Source organism: Saccopteryx leptura, chromosome 13 (genome assembly GCF_036850995.1).
Source record: "Saccopteryx leptura isolate mSacLep1 chromosome 13, mSacLep1_pri_phased_curated, whole genome shotgun sequence".
Lineage (NCBI taxonomy): Eukaryota > Metazoa > Chordata > Mammalia > Chiroptera > Emballonuridae > Saccopteryx > Saccopteryx leptura.
The window spans coordinates 54,537,990-54,562,291 of record NC_089515.1 but is presented as its reverse complement, the minus strand read 5'-3'; the positions used below and the strand labels follow the sequence as shown (position 1 = coordinate 54,562,291).

General features: G+C 54.4%; 1 protein-coding gene across 5 annotated transcripts in view; it reads right to left on the bottom strand.

The window, feature by feature from the left end:
• OCA2 (OCA2 melanosomal transmembrane protein) overlaps window positions 1-24,302 on the bottom strand; it is a 75,681-nt gene that overhangs the window by 38,783 nt on the left and 12,596 nt on the right. For all 5 annotated transcript variants that reach the window (XM_066355693.1, XM_066355697.1, XM_066355695.1 and 2 more), the window contains exons 4-14: window positions 23,285-23,467; window positions 22,043-22,100; window positions 20,046-20,118; window positions 14,642-14,799; window positions 14,136-14,218; window positions 13,690-13,843; window positions 13,156-13,227; window positions 11,824-11,889; window positions 10,763-10,819; window positions 3,276-3,400; window positions 1,552-1,690 (exon numbers count right to left, since the gene is read on the bottom strand). In XM_066355693.1, coding sequence (XP_066211790.1) covers window positions 1,552-1,690; window positions 3,276-3,400; window positions 10,763-10,819; window positions 11,824-11,889; window positions 13,156-13,227; window positions 13,690-13,843; window positions 14,136-14,218; window positions 14,642-14,799; window positions 20,046-20,118; window positions 22,043-22,100; window positions 23,285-23,467 — 1,168 coding nt within the window. The remainder of the gene's footprint in view (window positions 1-1,551; window positions 1,691-3,275; window positions 3,401-10,762; window positions 10,820-11,823; window positions 11,890-13,155; window positions 13,228-13,689; window positions 13,844-14,135; window positions 14,219-14,641; window positions 14,800-20,045; window positions 20,119-22,042; window positions 22,101-23,284; window positions 23,468-24,302) is intronic.

The window sequence follows — 24,302 nt, the reverse complement described above, 5'->3', positions numbered from 1 at the left end:
GCGCGGGCCGAGGTCAGCGGTCAGCGGGGGCGTGCTCACCATGGCAGTGGGCATTGGCTCGAGGACCCCAGTGCCCAGCACGGAGCCTGTGGAAGGACAGGTACTTCCTCCATAGCTCCGAAAACGTTTAAAGTTTGTTTCTTTTTTTTTTTTTTTTAGTTGATTGATTTTAAGGTGAGAGACAGACAGACAGACAGACACACACATACACACACACACACACACACCGATTTGTTACAGTTCTACTCAGTTAAGCATTCATTGGTGGACTCTTGTATGTGCCCTGACTGGGGATTGAACCTGCAACCTTGGCGTATTGGAATGACGTTCTAACCAAGTGAGTCTTTTTTTGTTGTTGTTTTTTTTAGCCAAGTGAGTCTTGAAGTAAAACACCCACTACGCCGGCTCATCTGTTAGGGACTGAGTCAGCAGCAGCATCAGTTGGGCTTGTTCTAATCCCTTCAGCAAATACAGGTGGGGGGATCCCGGTGGCCCCCGCACAACAGCTGAGGCCCCCATCCCCAGGAATCTGGCCGTAGGAAACAGCTTCTTACTGACCGTGAGAACTTTAAAACTCCTTTTCTGTACTGTCCAAAGGATAATAAGTGAAAATGAATTTCACAGTTCTAGTCTGAACTCTTGACGACACGTAAAACACCAGCTGCGTGCTCCCTGGTACTTTGGTTTCATTGTAGCGTACAAGGAAATTATGTACCAGTCTTTACGAGGGCTTTCAGAGATCCCTAAAACCTTCATTTTATGAAACTTAAAAAAAAGAAATCTTAAATTCTTCATCAGTGAATTCACCCACCACCGTTGCAGAAGGAGAGCGAACATATCATTTTATCCTTCATATTCGTCTGAAGAAACCTCAGTTCCTGTCAATGTCCAATACTAAAGGTAAATACTATATATCATGTTATCCATGCATTTCCTTAAGAAATGTATCAGAGGCCCTGGCCGGTTGGCTCAGTGGTAGAGCGTCAGCCTGGCGTGCAGGAGTCCTGGGTTCGATTCCCGGCCAGGGCACACAGGAGAGGCGCCCATCTGCTTCTCCACCCCTCCCCCTCTCCTTCTCGCGCTCTCTCTCTCTCTCTTCTCCTCCCGCAGTCCAGGCTCCATTGGAGCAAGGTTGGCCCGGGCACTTGAGGATGGCTCTGTGGCCTCCGCCTCAGGTGCTAGAATGGATCTTGTTGCAGCGGAGCAATGCCCTAGATGGGCAGAGCATCGCCCCCTGGTGGGCGTGCCGGGTGGATCCCGGTCGGGCGCATGCGGGAGTCTGTCTGTCTGCCTCCCCACTTCTAACTTTGGAAAAATAAAAATAAATAAATAAATGTATCAGAATAGGAATGAAGTTCAGACCACTTGAGTCTACACTGGCCAGTCAGTCCCCTCACCTCCTACTGCCCAGATAACCGAGAGCGACTCCCAGGAAGAGGTGACCCGCGGGGGATGTCCCTCCTAAAGGTGTCCACGTGGAGGAGAATGCCCCGTGGGCCAGGAAGCGGGTCTGTTGGTGCTGGACGCTGCCCTGCCCCACGGGGGACTCACCATCTTCCTCAGCTCCTGGTTGGAAACGATGATGACGTTTGGCGGGTCCCCAATGGCGGTGGCAGCCCCCCCGATGTTGGTGAAGATCACTTCTGCGATCAGGACTTGCCTGGGGTCAAGGTTGAGCACCTCGCACAGCCTGTTGCCGAGAAGGGGAAGAGGGATGCCGTCCGCGGCCCGCACGGTCGAAGGGGCACGTGCAACCCTAGTATTTTTAAAGCACTTGCTTGTGCAAGGGACACACATACACACACACACACACACACACACACACACCCCTATATGTGGGACCATGCTGGGGGGATGAACACAACACGGCCACAAGGAACAGGCGACTCTCAGAACGGTGTTCTCTGAAAGGGAGCCCATCACCCATCTGGACCGTCCCTGCTTGAAAATGTGCCCTGCCGCCCACAGGTCTGGAGGGAGCACTGTCCCTGCGGGCAGGCCCCACGGGCAGAGCAGGCCGGGATGCAGGTGAATGAGGCCTGGCCCCCAGACCCGTCCGTCAGGGCTGGCCAGGGCAGGAAGCACCGCCGTCCAGTGGCTCACACCGCGCCCGCACACCCAGTCCCTCACCCGCCCACCTGCAGGCCCCACGGGCAGAGCAGGCCGGGATGCAGGTGAATGAGGCCTGGCCCCCAGACCCGTCCGTCAGGGCTGGCCAGGGCAGGAAGCACCGCCGTCCAGTGGCTCACACCGTGCCCGCACACCCAGTCCCTCACCCGCCCACCCGCCCTTTCTCAGGTGTGGGGCGTTCACGCCCCTGCCCTATAGTGACCACCGTGAAGGGCGTTCACACCCCTGCCCTATGATGACCACCGTGAAGGGCGTTCACGCCCCTGCCCTATAGTGACCACCGTGAAGGGCGTTCACACCCCTGCCCTATGATGACCACCGTGAACTGCTTCCTTAGAGAAGGGGCCCACACTCTGCGGTGGGAAGGGGGGTCCCCACCTTGGCTGCACCCTAGACTTCCTTGGGACGCTGTGGGAGCCCCAAGCCCAGCCCACAGCAGACTGCTCCCCAGGGGGTGGGCCCCGGAGCAGGAGACAGCTCCCCACGGGGGTCCACTGACCACACAGTTGGTAGGTGTTACTGTAAGAAACAGGAAGGACATCGTGGCGTCTTCCACACGGGCCCGTCCACACTGACCCGTTCCACAGAGAAGCAGGGTCTCCAGGCTGACAGGAGGCAGGGGGTCCCTTCCCACCCTCTCCTGGCCTCATCCAGAATCAGTCCTGAGCTCTGGCTGGTAACTTTGAACTTAACTGTCTCACACCTCCCGCCCTGGAGGGTCTCCTGTCTGGTGGAGCCTTCCCACCCTCTCCTGGCCTCATCCAGAATCAGTCCTGAGCTCTGGCTGGTAACTTTGAACTTAACTGTCTCACACCTCCCGCCCTGGAGGGTCTCCTATCTGGTGGAGCCCCCAGAACACTAGCTGCCTCTGATGGTGCAGCCCAGACCGGGCAGCGGAAGTGACCTGTCCGAAGCCCCTCGCTACCTAACTTGTCGCCTGTGCCTCCAGTGGGGGGGGCTACCTCCCCTCAGGACCAGGCAGGACGAGATGGGGCCCTCCCACTGCTCCCCCACGCCTGTGACTGGTGCCAGGGATGAGAGGACAAGTGTCCCCTTGGCCCCTGACAGCATGTCCATGCAGGATGGTGAGGCCCATGTCTCCCGACTCTCGCCAGCCTGACACCCACACGGGCCACCCTGCGTACCTTATGGTCACAGGAGTGAAGAGGAGGGACGTGGTGACATTGTCCAGGAAGGCAGACAGGACGGCGGCAAAGAGGCACAGCATGAAGATCATGGGCCACACTCTTCCCCGGGACAGTCGGTAGGCCTAGGACACACACACGCAGGGAGAGGGACAGGCTGGGGTCAGCGGGCGGAAGAACAGACCTGAGAACCTGGAGCCCAAATGCACGCTGCAGCAAAGTGGATCCAAACTTAGACCCCCAGGTCCCCAGGTCGGCCAAGATGCAGCAGTGGCAGCCAAGCATGGTCATTCTTGTTGTAAGGAACCAAAAAGCTGAAAATTAATATTGATATTCTTTTTTTTTTATAATTTTTAAAAAAATTTTTTACTTATTCATTTTTTTTAGAGAGGAGAGGGAGAGACAGAAAGAGAGAGAGAGAGGAGAGACAGAGAGAGAGAAGGGGGAGGAGCTAGAAGCATCAACTCCCATATGTGCCTTGACCAGGCAAGCCCAGGGTTTCGAACCGGCGACCTCAGTATTTCCAGGTCGACACTTTATCCACTGTGCCACCACAGGTCAGGCAATATTGATATTCTGGGAGAAAAGGTCAGGCTTTCCTATCAGGCATTCCTGTCCCATCCCTCCTTTGGGGAGGGGAGGGAGAAGAATGTAGAAGTTTCTGGCTCGCAAGAACAATAGGTCATTTAGTTTTAAATCTAAAATAAAGGTTATATGAAAAAAAATCACACACCATGATCAAGTGGGATTTATTCTGGGGAGGCAAGGCTGGTACAATATTCACAAATCAATCAATGTGATTCATCACATAAACAAAAGGAAGGAGAAAAAACCACATAATAATTTCAATAGATGCAGAAAAAGCATTTGATAAAATCCAGCACCCATTCATGATCAAAACTCTCAGCAAAGTGGGAATACAGGGAACATACCTCAACATGATAAAAGCCATCTATGACAAACCCACAGCCAACATCATACTCAAAGGGCAAAAATGAAAAGCAATCCCTTTAAGATCAGGAACAAGGCAGGGGTGCCCCCTTTCACCACTCTTATTCAACATAGTCCTGGAAGTCCTAGCCACAGCAATCAGACAAGAAGAAGAAATAAAAAGCATCCAAATTGGAAAAGAAGTAAAACTATCATTATTTGCAGATGATATGATATTGTATATAGAAAACCCTAAAGTCTCAGTCAAAAAACTACTTGACCTGATAAATGAATTCAGCAAGGTGGCAGGATATAAAATTAATACTCAGAAATCAGAGGCATTTTTATATACTAACAATGAACTGTCAGAAAGAGAAATTAAGGAAGCAATCCCCTTCACCATTGCAACCAAAAAAATAAAGTACCTAGGAATAAATTTAACCAGGGAGATTAAAGACTTGTACTCGGAAAATTATAAAACATTGATAAAAGAAATCAGGGAAGATACAAACAAGTGGAAGCATATACCGTGCTCATGGTTAGGAAGAATAAACATCATTAAAATGTCTAAATTACCCAGAGCAATTTATAAATTCAATGCAATACCAATTAAAACACCAATGATTTACTTCAAAGATATAGAACAGGGCCCTGGCCGGTTGGCTCAGCAGTAGAGCGTCGGCCTAGCATGCGGAGGACCCGGGTTCGATTCCCGGCCAGGGCACACAGGAGAAGCGCCCATTTGCTTCTCCACCCCTCCGCTGCGCTTTCCTCTCTGTCTCTCTCTTCCTCTCCCGCAGCTGAGGCTCCATTGGAGCAAAGATGGCCCGGGCACTGGGGATGGCTCTGTGGCCTCTGCCTCAGGCGCTAGAGTAGCTCTGGTCGCAACATGGCGACGCCCAGGATGGGCAGAGCATCGCCCCCTGGTGGGCAGAGCGTTGCCCCATGGTGGGCGTGCCGGGTGGATCCCGGTCGGGCGCATGCGGGAGTCTGTCTGACTGTCTCTCCCTGTTTCCAGCTTCAGAAAAATGAAAAAAAAAAAAAAAAAGATATAGAACACATATTCCAAAAATTTATATGGAACCAAAAGAGAATACGAATAGCCTCAGCAGTCTTGAAAAGGAAGAATAAAGTGGGAGGTATCACACTTCCGGATATCAAGTTATACTACAAGGCCATTGTACTCAAAACAGCATAAGAACAGGCATATAGATCAATGGAACAGAACTGAGAACCTAGAAATAAACCCGCACTTTTATGGACAACTGATATTTGACAAAGGAGGTAAGAGCATACATTGGAGTAAAGACAGCCTCTTCAACAAATGGTGTTGGGAAAATTGGACAGCTACCTGCAAAAAATGAAACTAGATCACCAACTTACACCATTCACAAAAATAAACTCAAAATGGATAAAAGACTTAAATGTAAGCCGTAAAGCCATAAGCATCTTAGAAGAAAACAGGCAGTAAGCTCTCTGACATCTCTCGCAGCGATATATTTGCTGATTTATCTCCACGGGCAAGTGAAATAAAAGACAGGATAAACAAATGGGACTATATCAAACTAAAAAGCTTTTGCACAGCTAAAGACAATAAGAACAGAATAAAAGACAAACTACACAATGGGAGAATATATCTGACAATATGTCTGATAAGGGGTTAATAACCAAAATTTATAAAGAACTTGTAAAACTCAATACCAGGAAGACAAACAATCCAATCAAAAAATGGGCAAAAGAAATGAATAGACACTTCTCCAAAGAGGACATACAGATGGCCAATAGGCATATGAAAAAATGCTCAACATCACTAATCATTAGAGAAATGCAAATTAAAACCACAATGAGATATCACCTCACACCAGTCAGAATGGCGCTCATCAACAAAACAATACAGAATAAGTGCTGGCGAGGATGTGGAGAAAAGGGAACCCTCCTGCACTGCTGGTGCGAATGCAGACTGGTGCAGCCACTGTGGAAAACAGTATGGAGATTCCTCAAGAAATTAAAAATCGAACTGCCTTTTGACCCAGCTATACCACTTTTAGGGATGTACCCCAAGAACACCATAGCACTGTTTGAAAAGAAGAAATGCACCCCCATGTTTATGGCAGCATTGTTCACAATAGCGAAGATCTGGAAACAGCCCAAGTGTCCGTCAGTGGATGAGTGGATTAAAAAGCTTTGGTACATATATATACTATGGAATACTACTCAGCCATAAGAAATGATGACATCGGATCATGTACAACAACATGGATGGACCTTGATAACATTATACTGAGCGAAATAAGTAAATCAAAAAAAACTAAGAACTATATGATTCCATACATAGATGGGACATAAAAATGAGACTCAGAGACATGGACAAGAGTGTGGGGGTTACGGGGGGGGGGGGGAGGGAGGGGGCTGGGGGAGGGGAGGGGCACAAAGAAAACCGTTAGAAGGTGACGGAAGACGATTGGACTTTGGGTGATGGGAATGCAGCATAATCAGATGTCAAAATAACCTAGAGCTGTTTTCTCTGAACATATGTACCCTGATTTATCAATGTCACCCCATTAAAATTAATTTTAAAAAAAAAACATACACAAGACACAACATACACAAAAAGATGGAGACAGGGGACTCCCAGCCTCTAGGACTGAGAGCCCAGATCTCTGCAGCCTCACCGTATTTACTGGCCTCTTTGCTCATCAAGCAAATTAGCACAACCTGTGTCAAATTAGCCTACAGTGAATTCAGGTACAGAGAAAGATGATCCACTGATGCATCCCAGGCATGTAGGGAAATGGCCACAGGGATCAGCTGCTGCCTATAAACAATCGCGGTAGTGCTCTCTGGAGCCGTGTTCTGCGCCCCCAGGACCAGGCGTTTGGAAGTCCACACCCAAGACTTGTCTCAAGGCGGCAGTTTGATCTCTCAGCCATTCTCCTACAGTCAGTCTGTCAAAGCTGTAATTCAAATACTCTGTAAATTTCATACTAGTTTTCAAAAATTCATTTTTCTCTTTTTTCATTATTTGTGTGTGTGTGTGTGTGTGTGTGACAGAGACAGAGAGGGACAGATAGACGGGAGGGGAGAGATATGAGAAGCATCAACTCTTCGTTGCAGCACCTTAGTTGTTCATTGATTGCTTTCTCATATGTGCCTTGCCCAGGGGGCTACAGCAGAGCCAGTGACCCTTTGCTCGAGCCAGCGACCTGGGGCTCAGGCTGGTGAGCCTCGCTCAGGCCAGATGGGCCTGTGCTCAGACCAGCAACCTTGGGATTTTGAACCTGGATCCTCCCTGTCCCAGTCCAATGCTCTATCCACTGCACCACTGCCTGGTAAGGCAAGAATTCATTTTCATTTTCAAATTAACAGTACATGTGATCACTTAAGGAAAAAAAAAATGTAATTTATGATATCGTTTCCTGTCATTATTTATTTTTTTCTGTGTAAGTTAATATCAATCTCCACACTCTGTGTGTGAAATTTAATGTAGATTGCTTCAGGACTCATGAACTGGAACCAAAACACTATAATAAATATTCACAGTTATATGACTCAAATAAAATGATTTTTCTGTACCTAAAAAATAAAAAAAAAATAAAAAATAAAAGTTAACTGAGAAACTTCTCTTTCAATAGGAGGCAGAATTGACGTACCACCTGGCATTGACTATGGTTCCTCCCCCTTCCTGGAATCTTGAGGGTAAAATACCTCTAGGCTAGTGAGGGAAGAGGAACCCTGAAAGATTCGTAAACATCTTCGATTGTGTTACCTTGAAAGTCTGTGTTGGCGCAGTGGATAAAGTGTCAACCTGGAAACGCTGAGGTTGCCGGTTCAAAACCCTGGGCTTGCCTGGTCAAGGCACATATGGGAGTTGATGCTTTCTGCTCCTCCCCCCTTCTCTCTCTCTCTCTCCCCTCTCTATAATGAATAAATTTAAAAAAAAAATTTAAAAAAAAGAAAGTCTTAATGTTTCTGTGTATCCCCTAAACAAATGTTGCCAGCTTGTGCCCTGACGTCACGCTCTCCCCCCGCCCGTGTGTGATCAAGGGTATATAAGCAGCCCCTGAACTATTTTGGGGGACTGCACAATTTGGGCCTGCAGATGCCCCATGTCAGCCATATGCGGCCAGCATATTTAATAAATCTCCTCCTTTAATAAAACTCTTCAAAATTCATCTGGACTGGGTGTCTCTATGTGAACTCCACGAAGTGAGGTAGGGTGCCTTTCAGAATCTGGGGTGTGGTCCTTTATAACATTCTAAATCCACTGTGGCCTGCCTTCCCTCTCTCCAAACCGCCCTCTCCAGCATGCCCTGTCACGGTCCCTTTTGTGACAAGGTGATATCCCCTCCCCCCTTCCTATTAACATGCTCCAACATTTTCCAACCTGCTTTCATTGAGGCATCTGGGGCTGTGACGTCGGTACCCACCTGCCCCAGAGCCTGCAGATCCCAGAGGGGGCCTAGGGACCCTGTTAGTACCAAGGTTTTGAAGGTAGGAGAGGCCAGATATCAGTCTGGAAGGTGCCTAGACGGTTCCCAAAGCTGGCAGAAACCCCAGCACAGTTCTGTCCGTCTGAGTTTGCCAAGGGCTGTGTTGAGGACAGATTTTAAGCCATTTTCTATTCTACAGGAAACACACAGGCAAGACCTCGGCCGCCTCCCGGATGGATAGGACCCGCAGAGTCTAGGGACCCGAACTTCCTGGTAGACTCCTTGGGGTTCCAGTTGTAAAAGTGAATGTTTTATAAGTTCAATGTTTAGAAAAGAGGTCATTGAACGGGGCAGGGGGAGGTGCTGGAGGGTAGAGAGGGGACAGATGGTGATGGAAGGACTCTTAAACTCGGGGGTGGTGGCCCTGGCCGGTTGGCTCAGTGGTAGAGCGTCAGCCTGGCGTGTGGAAGTCCCGGGTTCGATTCCTGGCCAGGGCACACAGGAGAAGCGCCCATCTGCTTCTCCACCCCTCCCCCCTCTCCTTCCTCTCTGTCTCTCTCTTCCCCTCTCGCAGCTGAGGCTCCATTGGAGCAAAGATGGCCGGGGCGCTGGGGATGGCTCCTTGGCCTCTGCCCCAGGTGCTAGAATGGCTCTGGTCGCAACAGAGCGACGCCCCAGAGGGGCAGAGCATCGCCCCCTGGTGGGCGTGTCGGGCGGATCCCGGTCAGGAGCATGCAGGAGTCTGTCTGACTGTCTCTCCCGGTTTCTAGCTTCAGAAAAATACAAAAAAAAAACAAAAAACAAAAAACAAAAAAAAAATCGGGGGTGGCGAACACACAAGGCAACATACAGATGATGTATTATAGAACTGGGCACCTGAAACCTGTGTAAAACTGCATTAACCAAGGTCACTCCCAATCAATTCCGCTTAAAAACGTTGTATTTGTCCAAAGCGGTCACTGAAATGATTTCACCAAGAAACAAAGGAATCAGAAGCCCGAGGACTGGAAATATTTAGATGCTCCGAGAGGCAGAACAGTCTGGGATGTGCGGCCCTCAACCTGCTTGGCAGGCAGGGGGGGACTTAATGGTGGGCGCCCCGGGTGTGCGCCCTGGGCCCCGACTTCAGAAGGGGCCCGAATACCCCACCTTTACACTTTTTTCTTTTTTTTTTTTTTTTTTTTTTTTTTTTTTTTTTTTTTTTTTTTTTCTTTTTTCATTTTTCTGAAGCTTGGAAACAGGGAGAGACAGTCAGACAGACTCCCGCATGCGCCCGACCGGGATCCACCCAGCACGCCCACCAGGGGCGACGCTCTGCCCACCAGGGGGCGATGCTCTGCCCATCCTGGGCGTCGCCATGTTGCGACCAGAGCCACTCTAGCGCCTGAGGTATAGGCCACAGAGCCATCCCCAGCGCCCGGGCCATCTTTGCTCCAATGGAGCCTTGGCTGCGGGAGGGGAAGAGAGAGACAGAGAGGAAAGCACGGCGGAGGGGTGGAGAAGCAAATGGGCGCTTCTCCTGTGTGCCCTGGCCGGGAATCGAACCCGGGTCCTCCGCACGCTAGGCCGACGCTCTACCGCTGAGCCAACCGGCCAGGGCCACTTTTTTCTTAATGACACCAAGTTTGGTTTCAGATGTGCAATGTTCACGTGAAGTGTACATCATATTTTTTATTTATTTAAAAATATGGTTAACATGTATTTTTATTTTCCCTGTCTCTCTCTCTCTCTCTCTCTCTCTCTCTCTCTCTCTCTTTTTTAAGGGGCCCAATATTTTTTTCTGCGCCTGAGGCCTCAACCGACCTTAATCCGCCTCTGGTCGTTGGCAGGGTTAGCTGATTTGTCCCAATCATTTCATTTCAATAATTTACACAAACACTGACTGACCTCCAGCACTCTCCTCCTCGGCCTCCTTCAGCCAGCCATTCATGGAGAAGCTAAAAGCGTCCCTCGGGCCCACCTAACTCCCACCCCAAGCCTGGCAGAAGGGAGCCGTTGCTAAAGGAGACCAGCGTTTTACAATACTTGCTCTACGCAGGAGCCTGAAACGCCCCCCCCCCCCCCACTGTGGAACGGGAGAAACATAAACCGACCGACAGACAGACACCTGACGGTCAGTGAGCCTACCTTGACTGCGCAGTAATCGAAGAACCCCGTTTCTGAAGAGATGGCGACTAGGATCATCTGAGGGGAGGAGAGAAAAGGAGATGGGGGCGGGGGGCGGAGGGAGGCGTTAGCCCCATTCCGGAATGACGGAAGTCCAAAGAGTGTCGGCCACAGGCCCCCGCCAGAAACATGCCGTGGCGTCAAGCACCTGTCCTCTGCTGAGTGGACACCACTCGCGGACCCCCTGCAGGGGGCTCCCCGCTAGAGGCCGGGTAGCTCAGTGGGTTAGTGTTGTCCCCTCATGTGCCCAACGTTGCGAGTTCCATCCCCGGTCAGGGCACGTAAGAGAATCAACCAATGAATGCATGAAGGAGTGGAACAACACATCGATGGTTCTCTCTCTCTTTTCCTCTCTCTCTCTCCTCCTTACCCTCTCTCTCTCTCTCTTTCTCAAATCAATGAAAAAAAATTTTTTTTTTTAATGAAAAATTTTTAAAAAAAAGACAAAAGGACTCAGCCAGCCCCACTGCTGCCCAGGTCCTTGTCCAGTTCCACGTATTCTAGTGACATGGGTTTAGGACTCACGTTCATGCCACGTATGCATCTCAAAGTCCCTTTCCTGCCGGTCGACCTGGTGACGCCCCTCTACCCAGCACAGAGCATGGGGCTGGGGGACCGTGCACAATGCCTGCCCACTTAGCAAACCCATAAACCACGATGACAAGGTGGGGGGCGATGACTTCTGACAGCCACACGATGACAGCCACTTCTCTGGTCCCCGGAACGGGTACGGCTCATTCATTTGACATAGTTCACTCTATCTGCTAAGGGCAGTTGTGCAAAGAGTTGGCTGCATTTCCTAAACGGTCACAATGATTTCCCGGCGAGACTAACCAGGGCACCTGATGTTCCGTGCCACCTCGGAAGAATCGAGCTAGACCCTGCACAGACACTTCCAAGCTAACCCTCGCTGCCCAAGCAGCTGGGTGTCTTTGGAATCATGAAGGATTAGCAGCAGGAGAGGCAGGAGTCCAGGGTCGCAGCAGCCACGGAGCGGGTCCCACCGGGAGGACTGTGCTTACCATGCCGAACAGCAGGGCCAGGGTCTCGAAATCAATCCACTCCACCACGTCAGTCAGGCTGGGTCTCTGCAATCCAACCAGACACGGCCAGCGCCCGTTAATCCTGCCGACATCCCTCCCGGTGCCCATCCGTAAAAAACCACATCGCCCTCTGGGGCAGTGGGTGTTCCACCTTTTTACAGGCGGGAACCGGTGACATTAGGCGACTTATCTCGGGAGACCCCGAAGGCAGAAATCACCCTGAGCATAAACAAATTCGACTGAGATCACTGGGACGAGGACCCTCCCGTCACATCAGGGTGGTCAACTCTTCCGCGGACCAATGTGAGGTTTTCTGGCAGACAATCACGGCTTTACAACAGACCCACACCTTCGGTCAGCACCAGGACTCACACCTCCCTTGCCCTTCAGGTCCAGTAGGCTCTGGAGCGTGGGGACAGCGGAGGTCACAGGGAATGAGGAGCACAGATTGTGACATGAAGACAGTTTGAGACTCTGGCAAACGGAAGAACGACCACACGGTGGCCGAAAGAGCTGCCCCCAGCACGTCCCTTCCATGTGCCCCATTCATGATTTTTTAAAACAAAATCGCTGCTACTACGCTCCTCTTTAACAACTAATAAACATAAGGGTGGTCTATGAGCCTGACCAGGCGGAGGCGCAGTGGATAGAGCGTTGGACTGGGACGTGGAGGACCCAGGTTTGAGACCCCGAGGTTGCCGGCTTGAGCATGGGCTCATCTGGTTTGAGCAAAGGCTCACCAGCTTGAGTGCAGGGTCACTGGCTTGAGCAAGGGGTCACTCGCTCTGCTGTAACCCCCCGATCAAGGCACATATGAGAAAGCAATCAGTGAACAACTAAGGTGCCACGACGAAGATTTGATGCTTCTCACCTCTCTCCCTTCCTGTCTGTTTGTTCCTATCTGTCTCTCTCTCTGTCTCTATCACCAAAAAAAAAAAAAAAAAAAGTGATTTATGAAAGAGTGTTAGGATTCTGGGATATTTTACCTTAGTTTATATCAACTCTTGCCAAGAGAAAGGTGGAGAGGGAACTGGACATAGGACTCACAGCGCGTAGCCTTACACGGGTTTTTAAATCAGTTCTTATTCTCTGGTTGACTGAAGGGCCTTCAGAAGCAGTTCTCAGAACAAGTGTTTGGAGAGCCAAGAGTTGTCTTTGGGTCCAGTTCCGTGTGGTGCCACCTTGCTCAGTTCTGGCCCGGCCCCTCCCATGTCCGCAGCCTCCCCGGCAATCCCTCTGTCCCTTCCCACGCCCCCGCGGCGTGCGCAGGTGGGCCGGGCTCAGAACCCAACGGGACATGTCACCACTTACATTGCCAGTCACAGCCAGGGCCGCCAAGGCAGCCAGCGAGCCCAGCATGGCTGCCAGGGTCCTGTGGACGATCTGGAAAGAAAAGTAGGAAACCGGTGTAGTTCATCCTCCGAAAGAGTCATTTTCAGCCCTGGCCGGTTGGCTCAGTGGTAGAGCGTCGGCCTGGCGTACGGGGGACCCGGGTTCGATTCCCATCCAGGTCACATAGGAGAAGCGCCCATCTGCTTCTCCACCCCTCCCCCTCTCCTTCCTCTCTGTCTCTCTCTTCCCCTCCTGCAGCCAAGGCTCCATTGGAGCAAAGTTGGTCCGGGCACTGAGGATGGCTCTGTGGCCTCTGCCTCAGGTGCTAGAATGGCTCCGGCTGCAATGGAGCAATGCCCCAGATGGGCAGAGCATCGCCCCCTGGTGGGCATGCCGGTTGGATCCTGGTCAGGTGCATGCGGGAGTTTGTTTGACTGCCTCCCCACTTCTCATTTCAGAAAAATACCAAAAGAAAAGAAGCAAAGGCAAGTCTAGAGTGGAGGGTGAGTTTACCTCGAATATAATCAGCACGTACACCCCGGCGAGGATGATGGCGGCGATGGTCACCTGCGCTTCCACGCTGGCGCGGAGGTACTGGTGGGCCACCAGGAGGGGAATGACCGGGGTCTGCTGCAGGGCGGCGCGGATGCTGAGGGAAACGCTCTCTCTAGGGAAAGAGACAAACACCTCAGCGCGGGCGCGGGAGACAGACCTGCAGCCGGCGACCTGAGCTGTCCCCTTGGAGTCCCTCTAACACAGGTAGTCACCACGGCCATCGCCAGAGCTCAGGTGACCTCGGACCTGGCAGGTGAGGAGCCCTGAGCACACGGGTGAGCGGGGCTGGGGGATGCGGGACACAGATGATTGGCCCCCAAAATCAGAGCCCCACAGACGGAAACGTCTTAAAGTAAGTGAGTCCCAGACAACCACCCCCACGCCCTCGCTCCCTGGGGACCCACCTGCTCGGGACCTCAAAGATCCTGCTCACCACCACGTGCTCGCTCCGCTGCGGATTTAAAAGTACCGTCCAGTTGTAAGTGACCTATAAGAGGCGACACGTAAAACCGTGATCAGGCTTTGAGCTGGAATGTCACCCAGGAGCCAGGGTGTGACCAACGTCCGCCAGCCTCAGGAACTGGGGTGTCGGGGTGTCCTCTGTACGCGAGGGGAAGCCCAGGCTTAAGGCATTCAAACAACAACAACGAAGTGCTTCTCAGGATGGACTGTAACCCAGTATAAAAAAAAACAATAAGAAACTGACACGCTTGATTTGACGGAAAGGGTAAGAGTTCCATAACCGGGTTAGAGAAAGGGTGGGTAAAAAGAATTTCAAAGGCAGAGCCAAAGATACAGGGCTTGCCTAGTCACGGTGTCTTCGCCCCATCCCATCCACCCGAGAGGAAACTCAAGTTCATAAAGAGACGGGTGTTTTTAAACCGCATCTCAGACAGCTCATCGGTCTGACCTGTGGCAGCCGCCGCCTGGAGCCGGGAGCGCTGGCCTGGGTCACCGTCACCACGACATGCTCTTCTCCCCCGGGACGACTGGGGCCACCGGCCACCAGGGGCCCCGCCAGGTCAACCTGGAGCAGCTTGGAATCGGCTCTGCTGCTGATGTTTGCCGCTGGGGGAAGGTCAAGGTGAACCACGGAGCAAGGACAGGCCCGGAGTCTCCCCCGCCATCCGCCCCACGCACACCCACACTGGAAGACGCCCAGAGGCTTGCACGACCGACCGGCCCTTCCCTCCAAGTTCACGATCGATCGGCCAGCGCCCAACCTCTCTGGCTCTCCCTCCCGACAGGTGCGATGGGTCTCACCTCGCTGGACCCTGTCTGTGCGTTTTGCATCCCGCGGTTTAATGTCTAAGCGGCGTCTCCCTGTCCTGCCGCTGTCCCCACGTCCCCACGCTCGCTCGCGCTGGCAGCCAGCCTGAGACTTCTGCCGCGGGGGGGGGGGGGAGGGCAGACAGGAGCCGCTGCCAGAGTCAGCAGTCCTAACACGGCCCACACCACACCCAGTCCCGGAGAGCCGGGACTCCACTGCGGGAAGTCATGGCCAGAACGGAGAGTAAGAACTCTGACAGCAGCTGAGTCAGGCTGAGTCAGGGTCGTCTGCTGCTGCCAGAGGGAAACCCCGCGGGCGAGGCCCCGGTCAGGGAGGGGTTGATCAGGAGAGGTCTGTAATCCCCTGGCCCGTCCCCGGGGCGGCCCTGACCCTGAGCTCCACACCCTCTGCTCGAGGACTGCACATACGGAGAAGCCTGGGCCACTCAGCCCTCCCCTATCTGCTCCAGGCCGACTCTCGCCTCTGCTGCAAGGGCCTGCAGTGGGGCGGTTGTGGGGGGCCTCGTGTGGCAGCCTGCCCAGCCACTGCACTTCCCGCAGGGAACCCCGCTGAAGGTAGAAAAGACATCTCGAGGCCCGAGCCAGCTGGCCCAGTGGTACGGCATCAACTGGGCGTGTGGAAGTCCCGGATTCGATTCCCAGTCAGGGCACACAGGAGAAATGATCATCTGATTCTCCTCCCCTCCCCCTTCTCTCTCTCTCTCTCTCTCTCTCTCTCTCTCTCTCTCTCTCTCTTCCCCTCCCACAGCCGTGGCTTGAATGGTCCAAGCACATTGGCCCTGGGCACTGAGGATGGCTCTGTGGATCCTCCACCTCAGGTGCTAAAAATAGCTCGGTTGCAAGCAGGGCCTCAGATAGGCAGAGCATCGGCCCCAGACGGGGCATGCCCAGTGAATCCCGGGCAGGGTGCATGCGGGAGTCTGTCACTCTATCCCTCCTCCTCTCACTTGGAAAAAAACAAAAGCATCTCAAAATGGTCCACACGGTATAAAAGGGCTCAGGAGTCCAAGAGCGGCTCACTGGTGTGTAGGAGACTCCGTAGGCAATTGTTTCATTCTTCTTGAAAGTCCCACACAGAACCCGGTGCCGTACAGAGCAGACCGAGGGAGAGGGCAGAACCTCACCCCCTCCAGGGAGTTTGCAGGGGCTGCACTGAGTGTCGGAAGCAACCATGAAAGGTCCACTCTTTGTCCATTGTCTAGTTCCTTCAGCAAAAGATGCTCTTTTGTTTGTTTTCTTTAATTATATATATATATATATATATATATAAAAAATATCCTGGGCAAAAGGTGGTAAGAAAAGTCTCAGAGAGGCACTGGCTGCTCTTGCCACACCACGTTATCCCCACCCGGGTCTTTCCACGGGGCGGACACGGGCGTGGGGTAGGGGGAAATTCTGCACAGACAGCGGAGACCTGGGGGAAACCCAGGCGATGAAACGGCGCCAACTCCAGGCCGACGTCGGAACAGCAGCCTCAGTTCAGTGAACGGGGAGCATCTCTCAAGCCGCCCGGGCTCTTTCGTCCTCCCTGCCGGCGCCGTCCCTCCTGGCGAGAGGACCCGGTAACCATGGAAACACCCTCCACAGAGGCACCCTGCTGTGCTTCGGCTAAAGGACAGGGGTGCCGACGCAGGTGTCTGCCTGCCGGGCCCCTTGCGAGCAGCCTGGCCCGGCCTGGAATGGCCCAGGGGTCCAGGCGAAGGTCAGGGAGGAAGGATGTGGGGCTCTCTGCTCACAGGGACGACCGTGACAACGCCCTCGCCGACCTTTGAAAGCCGGCCGGGGTCACCCCCTCTCTCAGCTGGTGCAGAGGACACTTTGCAGAGAATCCCTGTTCCGAGGACCAGCTCCCCTGCACAGCTGGGGATATTCAGGGCCCCCCCCCCGAGCAGTGGCGAGCACCCCTCTCTCACCTTCCCGCTGGGGCTGGACCCCGCTGGCTCCTGTCTCCACCCCCACCCCCACCCAGCCAGGCCCAAAGCCGGCAGCCTCCTCACTGCCTCTCCCCCCTTTCACAAAGCCAAGGTCTTGGGATAGGGTCAGCAGGCTTCCAGTAGTGGGTCACGCCCTGGGCCAGAACCAGAGCGTTTTTCTGAGCGGGAAGTTCCGAGCAGCCCCCCGTGGAGGGTCAGGAACAACTCAGAGACCAGGGAGCGCCGCTCCGCCCCGGGCCTGTCTCCTGGGACGGCCCCCAGCTCTCTCCACCTCTGTTTCCCTCTGCACCTGACACGGCTCTGGGAGGGCCGCGTACAGCTGCTCTGGCACAGGCTGCAGAGAAGGACCCGCTTGCCGGCCAGCTGTGGGGCTGGCTGAGCCAGACCTGGCACGCTTGCTGGAGCGGCTTGCTACTCAGGAAGAGTGTTCTGTGACACGCATTCTGTCTCTAAAGCATTACGAGGTGACGTGCTGGCGTGAAGACCGTTCTTTGTCACCGTCTGATCTTACTGTCCCAGCCTGCCACACTACCCCCAAGAGGGTCACACAGGAGCCGTCACAGGGAGAAGTGTGGGGGCTTCGCCAAATGGTCCCCTCCCCCCTGAAAAAACACAACACGCAGCAGACTGCTGGCGACTACAAGAAAACCTACCCAATTTCCTAACATTTCAGGTCACCCAGATTATCCACTGAAGGTACTAAAGGAAAAAAAAAACAAAACAAAACAGCTCATGGAAGTTCTCTGAATGATCCGACTCCTTCTTTAAAAGGTAACCAGAGGGGAGGGGAGCAGAGAGGGACTGATGCATGGTGAGGAAACCGATCTGACTTCGGGCGCGGGGCACACAACACCATCAACCACCAATGCCACAGAAATGTTTACCCCCAACCTATGTATTTTTATGGACCAACGTCGCCCCGTTAAGTTTAATTTCTAAATTTGAAAAAAAAAAAGAAAGAAAGAAAAATAGGAAAAAAGATCATCAGAGATCCCACCAAACACAGAAGCAGGCAAGATTAAACCAGAAAATTTAAAAATCACTCCGGGGCAAGTGTGGGCTTAGCGTGGGCATGCGGAGCCCCTGGAGGAGGGGGGGGGCACAGAATCGGGGGGTTGACACCTTCCAGGCTTTTCCTCTGGGGTCCTCACCCAGCAGGTGCGCAGATGGAAGACGGGGGGACTCCCGAGAAAACCTCGATTTTACCCGGGAACACAGCACATCTGGCAGCCGGAGGGCGGCTCCCCACAGCAGTGGGGGGCGGGTGTGAGGCGAAGGCTTATGCCCCTGGGTGCAGAGACAGTCGGAGAGGGGTTACCACAGCAACCGCAAACAGCAACACGGCCAACCTCGGACCAAACCAACACAAGCTCCTCTGCTAGTGCTCAGAGAAGTGAAGACACATTCCCCTCCGAGCTTGGCCTCAGGGCTAGGGACGGAGTGTCCCTGTCCCCACAAAATCCACGTTCAACCTGCCACACACACACACACTATGTGGCTGTATTTGGAGACAGGGGTCTCTGAGGAGCTTAAATGAGGTCATCCAAGGACGCTACCAAGGACCATATGGTCTCCCTCGTATGTGGAAGCTAATGAACAAAATAGACTAACGAACAGCAGAGAGATAGACTCGTACACAGTGAGCAGGCTGTCAGGGCGGGCGAAGGGGTCGAGGGGTTGAGCAAAAAAAAAAGGACAAAGAAAGACAAAGAAGACTCGTGGACCCAGACGCACAGTGTGGTGACTGCGCAGGGTGGGGGTTGGTGAAGGGGGTAGAGAGGGGATAAATGGTGACAAGGGAGACGGACCCCGGAGCTGGGGGACACACAACACGGTGTGCAGCAGCGGTTCTCAACCTGTGGGTCGCGACCCCGGTGGGGTCGCCTAAAGCCATCGGAAAATACATCATGCATATCAGGTATTTACATTCTGAATCATAACTGTAGCAAAATTACAGTTATGAAGTAGCCACCAAAATTATTTTTTGGTTTGGGGTCACCACAACATGAGGAACTGTATTGCGGGGTCACGGCATTAGAAAGGTTGAGAACCACTGGTGTACAGAGATGTGTTGTAGGATTTTGCCCCAAGACCTGTTAGCCAGTGTCACACCAATAAATTCAATTTTAAAATAAAATAAATACAATAAAAAACCTAAAGAGACACCAGAGAGTGCTCTCCTCTCTCTCTCCTCTCTCTCTCTCCTCTCTCTCTCTCCTCTCTCTCTCTCTCTCTCCTCTCTCTCTCTCTCTCTCTCTCTCTCCTCTCTCTCTCTCTCTCTCTCTCCTCTCTCTCTCTCCTCTCTCTCTCCTCTCTCCTCTCTCTCTCTCCTCCCTCTCTCTCTCTCTCTCTCTCTCCTCTCTCTCTCTCCTCTCTCTCCTCTCTCTCTCTCTCCCTCTCTCTCCTCTCTCTCTCCTCTCTCTCTCTCTCTCTCTCTCTGCACACACAGCACCAAGGGAAGTCCCATGAGGACACAGTGGGAAGGTGGCCGTCTGCAAGCTGGGAAGAGGGACCTCACCAGAAACCCAGAGCAGCCGGCAGGGTGACCTTACCCCTGCAGCCCCCAGCACGGAGAGACAGACGTCTCCCGGAGAGGCCAGGCTGCCCGCGGTCTCGTGGCGGCAGCCGGAGCAGACAGACCAACACGCGCCCAGCACGTCTGTCCCACACCACGCGCCCGCCTTTCCGAGGGACAGACCGCAGGGTCTGTGAAATGGCGTAAGAAAACGCAGTGGGTCGCAGCCAAGCCACCCCCAGACCTGGAAGACGGAGCCAGGAGGAGAACCCACGAGCTGGACCAGAGGTCAGCGGCCACTGCCCAGGCTGAACCACCGAGGGAAGTGGGAGTGGGGGCCCACGGGGACACCAGAACGTCACCCTCACTCGGCCGTCCTCGTCAGCCTGGCGTGAGGAACCTCATCGCAAGCTCACTGACACCCCTTCCCCTTCTGTTCCTAAACCCCGTTGTTCATGAAAACCTCCGGCTGGCCGGGGCTGGGACCTTAGGGACAGGTCTCGGGTGTCTCCTTCCTCTGGGACCCTCGCCCACGGGCCACCGGCCACCTCCCGTCCAGTGCACGGTTTGGATACAGTAGCTCTCCAGCGGTGACACAGCCAACAGTTGCCAGAACTTTCCTTGGTCTGGGTACAGGCTGAACGAAATCTGCAACCACAAGAAACATGGGTGGGAGGGTTGGCGGTGTGAGCCAGCGAGGGGATTTCTCGTGTTCTGGTGACAGCTGAAAACAGGGGTGCGGTCACGGTGCTGACGGGTGCCTCTCAGCGTCACCAGGGGACTCACGGTAGCTTCTCTCGGACAGCAGGATAAAGCCCGGACCCACGCGGCTGTTTCGGCCACCCTGGGGCCTTGTGACAGGGCGCTGGCAGATGCTAAGGACTAAATCCTCAGCCGCACAATTAGGCCATTGGAGGAGAGCAGACGTGGTCTCCCACACGCGGGGCAGAGACAGCTGCCACGGGACGGCGGAAACGGGCATTGGAATGCTCACAGCACCCTCTGCCTCCCCACAAAGTCAATAAAATTGCTGATGAGATGCCAGGATATGGACGTTCAAAGCAAATTCCTCAAATTCCACCCTGGATGCGTCCACCCCGCGGCCCGAAGGCCACGCCTCAGAGAGCTGCGATCCGCTCGCAGGAACAGGGAGACCTGGCCTGGCCCACCCCACCCGAACTGCCTGCTCAGAAACCTCAGGGTGCAGGGCACCCACCTCCCACCCCCCCACCCCTCAGGCCTGGCCAAGCGGTAAGGGCTCCAGAGCCACACCACAGTGTGAAGAGAAAGGAGACAGGCAGATCTGTGCACCAAAAAGGGAAACGGGGGAACTACCCATCACAGTTCCATGTTTGTTTGCTTTGTTTCATTTCCTGCCTCGCTTCCCTTTCTCTGGGCCGGTGATTGCCTCCTTCGGGGCTTAGAACAGCGGCCTCGACAGTTCCCAGCGGTCAGCACTGACTTTATCAGCCCCCCACCCCCGTCCTGCTCAGGATGCCCCATGGCCCTCCACGTGTCACCCTGAGAAGAGGGACACAGGGTCACACACACAGGGTCGCAGGCCTCCTGCCCGCCTGTCAGATAATGCAAACCTAGTGATACATTCACACAGGGTGCCCAGCACAGGCCTCACCACGGGCTGCCAGTCCGGGACAGCACCCCCAGCCCCAAGGCGGGGGACACACACCCCCCGGAGCCCACACAGCACAGCCCGGAGATGCCACTCACGCACCCTGTCCTCTGTCACAACGCCACACGCTGTCACAGCAACACGCACCAGATGCTCACCGGGGTCTTCGGTCATGGGCACACACACCATCTTATGCTTACCCTGAACAATGACACGCACCCAGAAATAACTCCCCCAGCATGGACATGACCCCAGGTGACACACAGGTCCCAAACTGGCATACACATGGACACTCACAGCCAAGCACAGAGGACTTCACATGCATGTGCACACACACATGGACACAGTTAGCCAGACACAGGGGACCTCGCACACATGTGCACACACACACACGGACACACACAGACAGGTACAGGGGACCTCACACCCATTCATGCAGCAAACATGTGCTGAGCAGCTGCAGTGTAACCCCAGGTAGGGCTACATCGGATATACGCCGTACAAAAGTCAGTGGTGAGAACATTCCCCTCCCAAGTCCTCTCCGGAGCCCTGCTGACAAACCTAGGGTGACCCCGATGGGCAGAAAGAAGCCCAGGGTGCCACCTCCAAAGAGCACTGAGGCATTCCTGGGGCCGCCCACGATGGCTGGACAGGTCCCCGCACAATTACAAGGTGTTTATTGCACAGGATGGAAAGATAATTGGGTAAGCTACGAGAGATGGGAAGTTAAGACCCAATCGGTGAGCCGGTCGCTGTCTGCGAGGTCACTAGGGCCTCCGCTGTGGGACTTGGGACAACCGCCAGGCCGCCACCCTCAAGCCCTCAGCAGCACCTTGTCCCGGGGAACCTGTGAGCCCCACCCCTCCGACGCCCTGCTGCCCAGCCCCAGGCCCCCACCGGCTGCGGAGCCACGGCAGTGCCGGAGCAGTCCTTGGTACTCACCGAACAGACCACCACAAAGACGAACAGGCCCGTGACTCTGCACCACCGCACACAGCGCCTGCAGGGAAAGGGCGCCCCCGGTTCAAGGTCACGGGACGGGTCAAGGTCACGGGACGGGTCAAGGTCACGGGACGGCAGTCTCGTCGGCTCGGGGCCCCAGACACCTTTCCAGGGTCCCTGGGGGAACCTCCAGCTCAGGGCTGGTGTCTGGGGTTCTCTCCACGACGTGGTGGGAGGAACCGCGCTGCCGACCTGTCCACCTCCTGCATCATGGAGAACGGCTTGGCAGAGGGGACAGAGAGGGGACCGTGCACCCCGAGGGACTGCACACGGCCTCCTGCCGGAGACGCTGAAGGGCCAGCTTTGGGGCTCTTGGCTCTAGGATGCCCGGGGAGCAATCATCTTCTGCTCAGCTTTCTGGAAGGTGGGACTACAGACTTGATTGTCAGATGTGAAAACACCGAGAGGCAAGCTAATAACTCCAGAAAGAAACGGTGTCTCTGTCTGACTGCGGCAGGAGCGTCTTTCAAGAACCCCTTTAGAGGATGTTGGGCTTGGCTCCTTCTAAGGACTCCTATGGTGTCCTGACCCCGTCCTCATCACACACTTGACCACGGCCCTCGGGCCAGAGGTGAACCTGGGTCTGGCCACCCCTCTGTTGCCCCTCCGGCCCCACCTCTGCTCTTCTCCCTTCCCTGGGCCCCCCCACCCCAGAGCTTAGCTCCCCGTGACACCATCGCTGCCCAGCCCTGGGGTGTGCACCCCCAGCCACCGCCTGCTGCCCGAGGGCGGGCGTGGCTGCCTGCACTCTGCCCCTGAGCCTGGAAGGCTGCTGGCGCCGAGCCCGCGCTGGACACACGTTTGTAGAAGGAAAGAAGTGTGCGCTGGCGTATCTTTCCAAGACCTTTCCAATCTTTTCAAAGTGGCCCCTCAGCTACCTCCAATCCGGAATGGGGACCCGGTCGGTGGCCCTGGGCCCCGAGACTTCCTCTTCTGTCCCTGAAGATGCCCCCTTTCCAACACGCTGCTCTTCAAATAAACAGAGACACGGGAACCCGGAGGCCACAGCCCAGAGCCACCCGAGGCGTCTTCCAGGGAAAGTGTGAAAACCCCTCCGCTCGCCTCCACCGTGTCCACCGGGAAGGGTGTCATCAGGACAAGACCCCCAGCCTCGGCTCCGGCCAGCAGGCGGCACCCAGTGACCGTCCCCACGTGCCCCACGGGCGCTCCCGGTCCTCCTACCTCAGCTTCGAAAGGCGGGGCCTGGCGGGACCACCTTCCAGAAGGTCCCCCTTCTCCGAGGACCTGGACGAACCAGCCACCTCGCTGCCCAGCAGTGACTGTCCCTCCCACTCGGCCGAGCTGGTGCCCCAGGACTCCTCAGCCGAGACGAGATCCAGGTGGTACGGGGGCGGGCACCGCAACCTGCAAAGACACACCTTCCGGTTCTTTCCATGGAAACAGGACAACACCCCCAAAACAAGGTTTCATCTGAGCGGCGGCGTGGGGAGTGTGGGACCCATCCCGGCTTTGAAAAGGGCCGCAGACTCCACGGGGACGGGGGCTGGGGCTGGCTGCTCGGGACGTCACAGAACACTTGGCCCAAGAGACACCTGTTATCACTAGGTTCTTCCAAATGAACTGTGAGGTGTCGAGGAGTGGAGGGGGGAGAATCTGAATTACATGATCCCCTAGATCAACTCTACCCAGGGGAGTCCAAAATCACCCACATTTGTCCCCAAAAGAACCTTCAAACTTGCCAGTAGTGGAAGTTTTTTGTTTGTTTTTGGTATTTTTCTGAAGTGAGAAGCGGAGAAGGTAGAGAGACAGACTCCCACATGCGCCCAACCGGGATCCACCCGGCATGCCCACCAGGGGGTGATGCTCTGCCCATTTGGGGCATTGCTCCATTGCAACCAGAGCCATTCTAGCGCCTGAGGCAGAGGCCATGGAGCCATCCTCAGCGCCTGGGCCAACTTTGCTCCAATGGAGCCTCAGCTGCGGGAGGGGAAGAGAGAGACAGAGAGGAAGGAGGGGGTGGAGAAGCAGATGGGCGCTTCTCCTGTGTGTCCTGGCCGGGAATCGAACCCGGGACTTCTGCACGCTGGGCCGACACTCTACCGCTGAGCCAACCGGCCAGGGCCAGAAATTTTCTTTTCAATGATACACTCTCCACCTCACCCTTCTCAACCTCATCACTATTAACACTTGAGCTTTATTGTGGGTAGGGGGGTTGGGGGGTGTCCTATGCATCACAGGG